The 14,214-nt window shown below is 28.4% G+C and overlaps 2 protein-coding genes across 2 annotated transcripts in view; both read right to left on the bottom strand.

Moving 5' to 3' along the window:
• The window catches only part of dtn (transmembrane protein 132C dtn), a 43,238-nt gene extending 32,527 nt beyond the window's left edge, over positions 1-10,711 (bottom strand). Inside the window, exon 1 of the mRNA XM_035096167.1 lies at positions 9,790-10,711. Within this exon, the coding sequence (XP_034952058.1) occupies positions 9,790-9,826 (37 nt within the window). The 5' untranslated portion in view covers positions 9,827-10,711. The remainder of the gene's footprint in view (positions 1-9,789) is intronic.
• A 1,053-nt stretch (positions 10,712-11,764) lies between these two features.
• On the bottom strand, positions 11,765-14,174 carry LOC118074744 (rRNA methyltransferase 3, mitochondrial). The gene is made up of 4 exons (XM_035096190.1): positions 13,313-14,174; positions 12,997-13,238; positions 12,765-12,920; positions 11,765-12,679 (listed from the first exon to the last, which is right to left on the bottom strand). Exons 1-4 carry the CDS (start codon positions 13,666-13,668, stop codon positions 11,937-11,939), a joined length of 1,497 nt encoding a protein of 498 aa, XP_034952081.1. The 5' UTR covers positions 13,669-14,174; the 3' UTR covers positions 11,765-11,936.
• Positions 14,175-14,214: the final 40 nt, after the last annotated feature.

A 14,214-nucleotide genomic window follows, 5' to 3' on the forward strand; every position in this document is an offset into this window, starting at 1 on the left:
ACTATAGGATGAACAAAAATTGTTATTAATCATTACTACTAGAATTATCAATGAATATTTTTAATCTTTTTATTTATAATGAATAAACTCAATGAACATTTAATAATCAGTTAATGTTGGTAGTTAAATATGTATACTGAGTAAAGGATACATCTGATACAACTAATGTATAATATTAAGCACATTTCAATCTATATTACAATGCGTAGATACAAATATAAAAGCACGAAAGCGATTTTATTGATCTCACCTAAAATGCTCTAGATACATACTGAAACTGGAGTTTTTATTCATTTTTTAGTTTGAGGAAAAATAAAAAGTTAACATATGAGGGTTAAAAAAAAGAAATTTAGATTTTAAATAAAAAAATATAAACAATTTCAGTATGATTTGGAAGGTTTTTTTAATATAATTCCTATCAAAAATATCTATTTTTATCAACTTCATTTTTAAAGAGACTCTTACAAACTAAAACAACACGAAATATTTACCCATTATATTTTAATTAAACCAATTAATAAATTAATTCCTTTTCAATTATTAATATAATAATTTTTTTGATATTGTATAAATATTCAGTAAATTGGTGTACCTTCAGCTACATAAATAATAATTAAAAATATTATTTATGTTATATTTATTCTCTTTCATTGATTGTAAGTATAGATTGATTATTATCAACATATTATATTACAATTCCATTGGATTTAAATCTATTACATGATCATCATAAAGAATAGCTGGGATTGATGTAATTATGCAGTAGCTACACAGAGCTTAGTTACAATATCTGGTATCAAATTATTTTTATTAACATGATAAATTTAATCATTATATGATTAAATTTATAACACCATTTTTAATTAATATTTGAACCATTTATACTCAATGGATATTTTTTTAATTGTGATGTAATTATTAAAAAATCTAAATTCACCAACGGTCTTGAATTAATGAAACTTTTTAAAAATATGCTTAACTAGAAGGTCACATCTCATTTGTTTTGTAAAAATCACGAAACCCTTAAAGACTGTAGGTATTTTTGAGCTCAGTGACAACCGATAAATGACAATATTAGTGGACCATTTAAATCTTTTGTTAACTGGACTCTTCAAAAAGAGAAGGTAAATGTGTAAAAGCTAAGTTCTAGAAGAGTCACCCTAATTTTTTTTAAGCTTCCAAACTCTTGCTGAGAAGACTATTATATTTTTTATAAAGCAGCATTAAGTCATTCTTGCCCACAAACATTTATCAGCTGCTATTGTGAAGGTAAAATGACCACAGCATGTGTTTGAAATTTTAAAAAAAACTTTAGTGGCTTCCCCAAAAAATGGAGTTTTTTCATTCTCATTTTTTCATTATAATCTTGTCCTTTTTCCTTTGTCATTACGTATCAAGTAATAAATAATCTATCGAATTCCTATTACTTTTAAAAAAAATTTTTTCTTTAACTTATTTTCAAAAATAATCTCTCAAAATGTATGATGACAACTTGATGATGAAAGTGTAGTTTCAATTAACTAAATAAATTCAAAGTGATATCAAATCTCAAGTTTGCTAAAATTAATGAATTCTAAACACAGTGTAGGTTGTTTTATTTACCCTCAGAATAGTATTTTAGCTGTGACATGAAACATAATTCATTCCATCTCATATTAGTAAATATTGATGTATTCAAATAAAATTATAGTTTAGTTTACTCGTCTACACATTACATAAGTTAGTAAAGATACTCTGTTTAATTCACTTCTCGTCATAATCTATTTTTCTATTCCACATTGTAACCTTCAACATTTATTTACTTTCAAACTTTAAACGAAAAATAAGCAAAAAATGTGGAACATCTGTTTGCATAGCCCACATTAATCCACTTACAAGATATTAAAGTCAGTAGGAACTTTTCCTTTCAATCACAATTAAATATCACATTATAGTGTGAATTAAAATAAACAAAATGTATTCTAAATTATTAATAAAAATATTCCCGTAACAGACATTGATGAATCACTGGCATAAAAATCAAAACAGTGTTTTTTGAAAATTTAATAAATAAAGTTTTTGAATTATTCTATGAAATATTTAGAAACTGGGTCATTTGAATAAATATTCATTTGATGAGTTTTTTGGAGCATTCATTAATAATCAATAAAGTTGACTAAATTTATTATCAAACTACCACTGACCTTATCCTTCGCATTATTATTTTATTCAATCGATTTCATTTTCAACAATAAATAGAATAAAAAAATATATTTTTTTCAATATTCATAAATACTCAAATTTTTAAAAAAAAAGGTTGAATTTTTATGAATCATATTTTGATAACATTGTTCTTCTGTTATCAACGATATTGACGATTTATCTATTTTGATTCATAACGATTGAAAACCCAAAAAGTGTACATTCCAATTTTTATAGTCGAAATACTAGAATTTTCACAATGTTGGATAATGATTTTTGCAAAATGTTTTATCCAATAAAAACAAAATCAACAAATAAATATAATAATAGATTCAAAATCCTAAAGCCTTATTATCATTATTATTATCAAATCAACGTCTATGAAAAAGAACATAGGAAATTGTTTGTAACTGAATGTAAATCGTTACGTAAAATGCATAATTTAATTTATATAAAAACTTCATTTTATAGTTTTTAATGTATTGTATTATTTTTATTTTAATATCTCTATTAAAAGAACTTTGATCTTATTAAATGTAAATTGATAGAAATGGGAAAAAAAAATTTCCTAAGTAAGAAAAAAATAAAAATGAAAAATAAATTGATGAGGATGAACGCTTTGGTAGTCAACCATGTTCGTGTTGCTAGTCAGCATCAAATTTTAGCACGAATAATAAGTATCACTAGACAGCTAAGGCATCATTAAATGCAAATGCAATTGGTAGCATGATCCAACTATCAACTTATCAGATTTTTTTCACCTTGTAGTTTTTTTATTGATATTTTCGAGCCAATTAAAAGAATATATTTATTTTATGAATTTAAATAAATTAATAAAAAATGTCAGTTAAAATATATAATATTAGTAGCAATAATTGAATAAATAAATATACAAAATTGAGATTTTACTTTTTACATCATTGATGAATTTATGGTAAATTATTATTGTCTGCAATATTCTACATTATTTATCAATAAATAATTACGACAATTCATTGTGATGCTATTACATACTTTTTGAACCTCCAGTGATCAGGATGAAGCATCAGACTATATTGATTATCCGGGTCTCCAACTCCCAATATACTAACACTAATAAAATAAAAGACCACAAATTTAACAATTTGAAGAATTACAACCATTCAAGACCACTTCATTTTACCTCTATTCTTGAGAAATCAGATTCTTCTCTCACACTTTTAATTCATTTAAAATTACACACCTCAGCAATGAAGCAAAAATTGTAATGTATGATTTGTTAATAATATCTAATATTAATAACCCTATTATAAAAAGAGTGAAACAAATTGTGTACTACAGAGAATTTACCGAAAATGAGCTAGAATTTATGATATGTAATAAACACTGGATAGTTGAATATGTTACATGGTCCAATTAAGATAAACCAAATGACTTGATCACTAATAATAATGATATTAATACTAATAACAATTAATATTAAATAATCTGACTAACAATAAATACGACCAATCAACTTTGTGATAACCACAAAGGCAAATAATGTGAATAAACATATTTGGAGTTTATTATAGGACTGACTCAGATGTAGAGTTCAATTATTCATAACCTATACAAACGATTTTAATACTAAAAGTTAATCGATCTTCATGGTAATAATTCAAAAAAGTTTCTTTGTATATTTGACTTGTATGATATGTATAACATTGGGGTTAGTATAACATGATTCGTCGACACTGAAACATAATAGACAAAACTTGAGGGGACTTATTGAAGATATTTTCCCTTCTGTATCAGCCATCTGGCCAACTATGAACCATCTTGAGCCTTTTTCATTCTCTTTTCCGCTGTAAAACCATGGACTTTGTGTAGTACCTTCGTACAATGGATACATTACGTTTCATTGACTTATAAAGAATTAACTGAATGAGAATCTAGGAAAAAGAAAATAGAGCCGAGGGAAATACTTTGTGTCTTTCATAATTTTTTTTTTTTTTTTGCTTTTTTGAGACAAAGAAAAACTTCAATAAGACTAATATTATTTAGTACGGGAAACAAAATATTAAAGTTGAAGAAGAATGAAAATATATTTGGATTAATATAAATTAATATAATTTGGACAATAATCAGGATAAATGACTAAATAGCTTCATTTTCCATCACCTACAATTTATGGCATTGGTTTATATTGGTTTTGGAAACGAATAAAAAACCAAAATAGTACAGGAATACAATTAATTAATGTCATGTAAAATAATACGTTGAATCAGACAGAAAGCCAGATGGGGAATTAACCGAACAATAAATTCGTTAATCTACTCCGAATACATGCGAATAGTTTTGGCGCATGTTTCTATCTATATATTTGCACATACAGACATGTACATATGAACTGGTAGCCAATCCACGATATGTAGATTCAACTTTTCTCACAAACGTACCAACCAACACACATATGGATTCATGTGGATTTCTGATTCCGTAAAAAATGTGTTACCTCGACCTCTCGATCTGTAACCCCGAGATTGTGGAGACACAAAAAGAAATACAACATTCATCTGTCTGAAGTTGCAACGCCTTTTTGAACTGACCATTGTTGCTATTCTTTGTATTATTTCAGAATAATTTTTAGATTTTTTAAGTGATCTTGGAATCCAAAAAAAGTATGTCGAAAGAAATATCTATTATTATTCGAAAGTATAATGGAAAAGAGATTTTAATAAAAATTTATGGCCTCAAATGGATCAAATATGGGCTATCATTAATTCTTCAAGTACCTATGACTTAGTACCTGGGACATCTTAATACAACTCTTATAGCAAGTATCTTAACTTAAAAGATAGAGCCTATACCTGGTGTACTTGGTGTAATAAAACATCATAAATGAGAAGATTAGGGTACCATTGCCATTCGAACAGTTTATTGATCTTTAGCTAGAAGGCTAAAGTTTAGAAAAATGTCTAAACATTCATTTATATGATGTTATGAAGATAATTTTACTTAGTGATTTTAGTTTTACAGAGAGTCTAGAGTCAGAAACTACACTGTAGTTCTGTATTGGAGGAGTTGTAAAATTAAATTTGAAATTTCTCATCTTTGTAGATGGATTCCAAGCTTTTGTAGCCCAAATCTCATAGTAAAATTTCTTTGTAACACACAATAAAGCATAATTTTTAATTTGGAAGAGATAGAAAAAAATATCGAGTATCATAATATTTTGGAGTACTTCTACTGTTGTGTATATACTACATTGTATAGAGATGTGAAAGCATTATTCACAGAGAAGAATTGAGTGTTGCCTCTCAAAGTGGACACTTCAATTTTGCCATATGTTGTTCAAGTATTGTAAAGTATTCAATTTTAGATTATATTTATATTATTATATAAAGCAAAAAAGAACACGTGATTATATTTCTTCAATCATTTTATAAATGATTTTATAATGATTGGAAAATCTATATAAAATGTGAAATATACTTCTGATTGTATATAAAACTGCATAAACACATTATTTGCAAAAAAAATTCATTTTTTTCTATTATATTGGTCCCTCCAATTTTACCATATAATGCTCAAGTATCACAATGTATTCATTCCTCTATATTATAATATTTACTCATGCAGAAGATTTTATTCTGATTCCAAAAGTATCTACTCTTCATTTTAAATGCAATATATTTCACTTTTACAAATATCTATCAAAATAAATTTTATAAAAAATCTTATTAATTCCATTAGTTAATTAAATCCAATATTAAACCATACGACGGAAGTAAACATTTCATCTAAATATCAAATAAATCATGCAAATGTTATATTAAATTATTCATGCTCTTGAATTTTATTATTTATACGTTTTGAAGAACGAACATAATAAGTCTCTGAATCACATAGTATAGCATAATTTTTTTTACTATTAAACACAGTTTTATACATGAAGATTCACGTGTAAGGATATGGTACTAGAATTTTGCATAAATTACACTGCTAAATAAATGTTGAACTTTTATAATCATCTTACAATTTAATGCAATATTCGAATTTTCGTCTTTTCAAATTCCACTTGAATTAAAGTGGAACGAAGTATACATGAGTTAACACCGAAGCTACCACTCTTAAGTTCAATTGTTTCATGTAATTAAAGTTCTAATTATATAACTTTCACTAATCATCAATTTAAAGTTATTGTGATTGTAATTATCGTACACAATATTATTAAAACTACGAATCGGATTGATCTAAATGAAATGACACTTTTATAGACAGCAAATAAAAATTCTATATAATAAATTTAATGAAAAATGATTATTAAAAAGAAAAAAAACAATACAATGAAGTCTTTGATTGCTCACTAATTTTAAATATCAATCATTAAAAATAACTTTATTTCTACTCCATCATTCTCTTTGCTGTTTTTTCAAAATTAAATGACCCATTATTTAAATTTCAAACGAATATATTCTAAAAATTTTTGATCAATGTTCTACTTTCAAATAAAACACCAAGTTTAGCAATACATTAGAACCCTTATAAGCTGATCCGAAACACTTTATGTATGCAATTGGTTCTTCGGTCCATCTGCTTGTTGGTATGTTGCACTCAGGTATCGATTTGTTACTTTCCATGAATATTAAGTACTTGGACTCAAAGATCGTTAGTAGAGAAAAACCAATATAAATTTTTCATGACGATCGTTTTGCATACGTTCTAAATAACCTTTGCCAATGTGAGATAGTTTGATATTAAACTCCAACTGTATCTTTAAAAGTTTACTCGAAAAAAATAACTGTTTAATAACTGCAAACTTTTGATAAAATTTCACCAAAGTTCATGAATAATAAATTAATTTTTTGATCATAAATAATTCATTCTTAAGTCCATTATTATACTATTGTGGTGTGATAATAGTGATTATTTATTATATATCGTCAACGAAAATTTTATCATGATGCTGAATGAATGTATAATGAGAATTTACTTTTTGTGAGGTCACAATTAATATAAATATCACTGGTAACTATTGATATACCAACGATCAGCTGAAAGTTTCACATAACCTAGAAATAACCTATAAAATGATGAACGTTAATAGATCAAAGTTTACAACATTTACTGAAATATATAAATATATATATTGTTTACATACTAAAGTGTTTAGAATAAAAATTATTCGTGAATTTTTGGTGTGAAGAAGATTTGTGTATTCAAGTAATGTACAGTTATGAAGGTTTCAATCAAAAGAAAAGTTTGATGTATGAATATAAAGACCCGACAGCTTTAAACAATGAATATCCAAGATTTTCAAGTATACAAAGAAGTAAAATATATGTTACGAGGTTTTGTTTCCTTCCTGTTACTTTACGTATTATTTTTCTATCTTTCTTTGCACATTCATCACTCCGTTACACGAAGAGGAAAGTATTAAGTACAAAAATGAGTTACGAAGATATATCCTTTCATTTTTTTACCAACATCAATGTATATAGTTATAGATTTACGTGTATGTTGTATAGAAAAAGAGAGCCCTCCAACTTTCAGGATATATACTATCTGGATAAGAAGCACGAAATGGTGGTGGATTTTCTAAAATCATCACATCCGCTTTCTTAATAAAAAAAAGAAATAAAGAGATAGTTGTGAGATGGGAAAGAAAAAGAGGCAAAGTTTAACAGCTCGAGCTGCCGCATCCGTTCAAACATAAGAAGAAAAAGGAGAAAACTTCTTGACAACTAAAAAGTTTACTATAACTATACTGCCCTCGAGAAAATGTCTTTGAGTACTTGTATATGAGGTTTATGCATGGATTTATATAATTATCATTTTGACGACTGAAAGATTTAAGGTATGTATTTTTATTTTATTGCTTTTCCGTGGTTGTAGATGTTATGATGTGATTCCACTCCGGAATGGATTAAATATCTGTCATACATCTTGTAATACCTTCTGAGTTTTGTGTCATGGCTTGTTTCAGGTTCTACACGGACTAATGTTAGTATACCACGTGAGGACGTGACAAATTGGAGATCAAACCAAAGTACCATAACCCTATTATAAGCACGCTTTGTACGAGAATTATTGATTCAAACATTTATGTACGTTTAGAAATTACTGATGACTGAATTAATGATCTAAATTATTATGATTATGATAAATATTTTTGTACAAATGTTAAATATTGATTTGGATACGGAACACTAAACATATAACATATACTCAAATTATACTAGATTATTAATTTAATTCAATGATTAGCTTCTATTAATTATTTCCTGATATTAGCTTATTTAATTGACATTGTATATTAGAATATTTACTTTGTTATCAAATTTTTTATTATATTTTAAAAATGAGAAATTTGAGGTCAAAAATAATTTATATAGGCAATTCATGGAAATGCAGAAAATTAGATTAAATAAATTTATATGGAGGTTAGTTGGATACTAAATTCCATCAATCTAAAGCAATTTCAAAGAGGAAATCGATTTTACTGAAAAATGTTCATTTACTAGAAGGGCCAATACAGAATAGACAATAAAGTTTATTTTTAATCTATTTTTTTTTCTTTTTTTTTGTACGTGCTTTACTATTTTAGAATGATAGTAAAAGACACGAATGAACCATTTTATAATATTAGTTAGTTAATTATTTATATTCCAAATCTCAAATAGTTTGTGTGACCTGATGTTAACAACTCCATGTTGAATTGTTAATAAAATTTATAATCTAAAGTACCTTATAAAAGCTGTCGATTTACGATTTTAATATAGTGATTAGTTGAAAAGAATTATATGAATAATAATGGAGATAAATTTTTTAGATATTATAAAAATTCTCCATTTGTAGAATATCGATAATTATAATTATTGATTATATTCACCAAGTCTCAGGAATAAATCTCAGTAGATTAATTTCAGTTTTTTTATTTTTAATGAAAAGCAAATATAGATTTTATTTATAAATATTTTTGTATAAAATAAGAAAATTATTCGAAGTTGGTTTCACAACTTTCCTCATTTTAATTTTAAATTTAAATGACAACGCCAAGATTACTTTTAACAGAAATCTCTCTATAAATATTGAAATGAAAGAATCTATGTAACAGACATTCCAATCGGAAATTGGAAATAATTGTAGATGAAAATAAATTAAGTATTATAACTGCCGACTATAAAGACTTGACTGCAGAGAAGAATCAGAGAGATCTAAGCTGCTAAGATATACCCGTTAATGGTAAGAGGCTCAGGTAATTACACAAGAAAGAAGTGAGAAAAGACCAAATGAGGAAAGATAATCGAAAAGAGAAATAAAAAATAAATCAATGAGTATGATTATTATTTTCTCTTCATTATTGCTGGTGAACTTGAACAATAATCGAATGAAATTATTAAATAAAATAAACATTGACAGATTTACTATTAATTTTGAAAATCAAATCTCCACTCACACTAAAGTATCTCTCAATAATAAAACCAATTTATTTGCAACGGTAGTTTATGAGAAGAAAAAGTAATAACCTAAACTTTCAACATCTATTAGTAATGCATTAAGATTTCATCAAATTTTATCAGATCTGTTGAGTAAACTTCTTATGTTTATAACATGATAAATGATTATAAAGTAGGTACTTACCCAAAACAAGAAGGAGAAGAAACACGTAAGAACCCATGATTTGTTAGTAGTAAAAATATGCGATAAGATATTAGCTTAGCAGTCGTCAGACGATGCACATGATGTGTACAGCACAGTGTTATGCATCTGACAGAAAGCCTGAGATTTAACACACATTCACATGGAAGTTTGGTAGTACTGTGCTGAATGAAAATTCCAAGGTTGTACTTGATAGCACTTAACTCTTCTTATTCAAAACTTTTCACCAAAAACGTCACGCCCTTCTTCTCAACCTTTTCTTTGCTCCAAAAAATCGTAATCTTATTGATGCCGACACACAACACTTATGTCACAGTCACTCAAGTCTCGCGATTCATTTCCATCTTTCGATGTGTTTTAATAATAATAATAATGAATGTCCTGAAATAAAAGCATGTCTTGAATATCTTGCAAGAATTTCAAGAATTTTGTTCTGTTGAGGATGATCAGTAGCTTGCTAGTATTAGAAATTACATGTAATATTTATCTTCTCTCAATGTGGTCACACGCAAATTGATGAAAACATTTACGTTATGTCAAGTGCACGCCTGATTACGTGCACTAGAATCCTATGTCGTGATGTGGTTGTAGCCGCGGTGCTACTCTCCGCGGAGGAGACACCAACGCGCGTTGCGTATAATACGCTTTATATTCAGAGAACGCCAAGTCTACTACTGAAGAGAGATTCACGCTGCTGGGTGCGCTTCGTTCACGTATAATACCGCTTGCTTTGTGAGTAGCCACGATGTCCGCTCGCACTCTCTCGATCCTATACTATATTCCTTACGTCTTTCTCATTCATACGGCCCTTTCTACTTCTTTTCTCCCTCTCTCAGACCGTCGTTGTCATCGTCACCACTGCGTTGCTCAGAGTATTGACCGGTTCAGAGCGACTTCGAGCTAACACAGCAGCACCGGCAGCAACCACAGCAGCAGAGGGTATCAGCAGATCACGAAAGCCTGCTGCACAAAATAATGCGCGCGCATCTTCTCCCCAAGTCACGATGTGTGTGTATGTGTGTCTTTTTACATAGGAAAAAACTGTGTATATCAAGTAATTGTATCCGAATACACACGCTTTTATTTCAAGGGTGAAGAAGACAGAGACAGACTAAGAGCTGTAAAGTTGCAAATCCTGAAAATCCGCGATAACAGACGATTCGCAATGTTGCCAAGTGTTGGCTAAACTGAAATGATACGATAATCCATTGATTAATAGGTTATGATATAATCGGTATTAATATTTTTAATTGCGGATTGGTTTGGTTACTTCTCGTTGGCATAGATAAATCTTTGAGTTATTTCTCACTCTTAATAAGCGCAACAATAATACACGTGCCACGTGAACCAAGACCTCAACCTGCTACCGTGTACTTCACCCTCCACTTGAATTTTTTACTCTTGTCACACGTGTCATGTTCACTTAGGATAGGGGTGCCACTTGTTAAATGCATACTTCTCACGTTAACAGAATGACAGCTCTAATTATGTTTTTTACCTTTTTGTAGACAGGTGTAAGCTAAAATTCCTACACTCGTTTACCTTGATAACAAAGTTTTAAATATGAGAATGAAGTTTAATTTTTATATCTCATAGACTTTTTTGGATTGCTTAGTATTTTTATGGAGTTTCGTAATGAGAAATTTTGCTCAAATTCCTGAAATATTTAAAAAAGTACATTTTTATCTATATAATATTAAAGAAAGGAATATTATTTTCAAACAAAAAATTAAAAATCATTTATTACAAAAAGAATATAATTATTACATAAAACTATCACTAAATATGAAATATTTACATAGTTTAAGTATTATAAAAAGACTTATAGATGTTGACATGTATCTTGTTAAGAAATATGCTAAAATTTTATATTCAACACAAATCCAAAATATTTTTACAATGAATTTCATTTACATGTCGAATAAAAAAAACTTAATCTATTTATAAAAGTGGTCGATACTGATTTTCTTAATAAACAATAACTTCCTACTTGGAAGCTAATAATAAAGATTTTTGAACTAGGGCCAATTATTACAAACAGTTTAATTCAACAGAAGATGATAATGACATGAATATTGTTATAGTCAACAATAAATGATATTTCTTGAAAAAAAAGTTTTTTTTTAAAATTATTTCTGTACTTTTTTCGTTTCTTGTGCTCGTTTAGTAGCATGCTGCCTTCTTACTTCAAATGCAATTATACCTAACGCCATGCTAGTGTTTAAACTTTCAACACCATTAGTCATTGGTATATTAACACGAATACCAAGTTTTTTGTGAACTAAGTCTAAAGCTTCAAAACTAATTCCTTCTGTTTCACCTCCAACAATGAGAACAGTTTCCTCAGATGTATAATCTGCTCCATAATAGGGCACAATAGGAATAAATTTAGTAAGCCTTTGAAGTAATTTAGCTTCCTGTAGACGCTGTGTCGCGGTTTTTGTTATTTTTGGACTTTCATTTTCTAAAGTTTTTTCTAGGACTTTCTCTGCTTCAACTGGATCACCAGAATTTCCTTCAGCATTTGTCTCGGCATCAATTTTTTCGACATCAAACTCTTCATCGTCTTCTGAATCAGATTCTTGATTAATTTCTTCATCAAAATCTTTACGAGCTTCTTGAACAGATTTTTCAGGTAAATCAGCATGAGTTTTAACTGCTTTTTCTTTTTCCTCTGATTGATGCATAATTTTGGATTCATCTTCTTTGGGGAATTTAGTCAATACACTATTGTCTGCTATAAAATAGCTCGCAAATGGATCGATCAATTCGCCAATTACTTCATCCCACATTTTCGAAGGAGAAATTGACATTCGAAAATGTGCACCCGCTGCAGTTTTGAGTACTTTTGAATCCCAAATATCCACACAACCTGTGATAAATACAATCTTTCTTTAGTTGGATTTATAATTATTTTATATTAATTTTAAATAAAATAAGAATAAATATTTTCGCACCTTTTATGGTTATCAATCTTTTACATCCTACTGCTGCGCAAGCTCTAAGAATTGAGCCCATGTTTCCTGGATCACGAACATTATCACAAATAATTGTGAGAGGCAAAGCGTCAGGTGGTGGTTGTCGTGATTCTGGATCTGGCATTTTGAAAAAGCCTACAAATACATATTTTTAATAATTTATGAATAACTTGATATAAACAACAATACCCAATAGTGAACATGTTCATACCCATGAGTCCTGGAGATGTAGTTAATGTCGACCAAGTCTGTATTACTCTATAAGGTGTCTTGAAAAATTTGATACCACGCTCCGGTAATGGTAACGACATTGCATCTTCAATCCTACTAAATACAATTATCTCTGGCTGTAAACCTGCATCAATAGCGTCTGCAATAAGTCGAAAACCTTCCAGAATAATTCTGCTGTTCTTATCACGAGTTTTTTTTGATCTCACTGACAACATCAAATTTCTGTAACAATTATTAATGAAAATAAATCAACAATACCTTAAAATATTACATTTTAAAATAAAAATTTGTCTTACGCTAATATCGGATCGTTTTCCTTGAGCTCAGTAAAGTTCAGTTTTCCATCATTTTTCAGTCGAAGATCGTTTTCTTTAACTATTAGTTTTTCTTTTTTGATTTTTTCTTTTTGTTTTCTTTTTGGCCTTACAGTTAAAGGTTTCCTCTTCAATGGTTTCATTACGTCAAGATAATCATGGGGACCTTCAGCTTCCTGAACGTGCTCCAAAATTTCCTCTTCATGATTTATTTTTATTGGTTGTCTATTAAATCCTTCACTATATTTCTGTATGTGTGCAATAGTCAGTGGAGTACATGCACGCAGGTGATTCGATGTATTCCAACACTTTGCAATTAATCTTATATTACTAATCATTATTAATAATGTTCAATTTTATGTAAACTTTAACGAAAATTTTTCAAAAACATTCATTAATATAAGGTCAATGTTTTTCTAGAAATATTATAGAAAAAAATAGTCTTGCAGGTAATTTGAAAAAGTAAAATTTACTTCTCTGGTAATAATTGCACCAACATTTCAGAGGTATTGTCACTTGTCATAGAGTAATATTCAAATATTTTCTGTCCGAACAAGTAATTGTGATCTTAGTAGTTTTGAAGAAGCGAGGTTATGTCGAGAGCACGAGTTTCACATTCTCATTACAACAAGAAGATTCATAAAGGCGTATTTTCACTGAACGTTAACACGTGGTCATTTCAACTTGAATGGTATGTGGTAAATCCATGCACGTGTTTGTACCGGCATAATCCATGAGGATATTTGGAGAAGTCAAAAACAGGTAAAATTTTTATGAAGACAACACTCATTGAAAGTTGTAAATCACTTTTCACTTGTTAAATCACATTAAAGAATTATTTACGAATTGAAAACTTATTATAAAAATTCAGCTTTGCCGTATCT

The sequence above is a fragment of the Chelonus insularis genome, unplaced genomic scaffold (assembly GCF_013357705.1).
Source record: "Chelonus insularis isolate UGA/USDA-ARS -01 unplaced genomic scaffold, ASM1335770v1 contig_139_pilon, whole genome shotgun sequence".
NCBI lineage: Eukaryota > Metazoa > Arthropoda > Insecta > Hymenoptera > Braconidae > Chelonus > Chelonus insularis.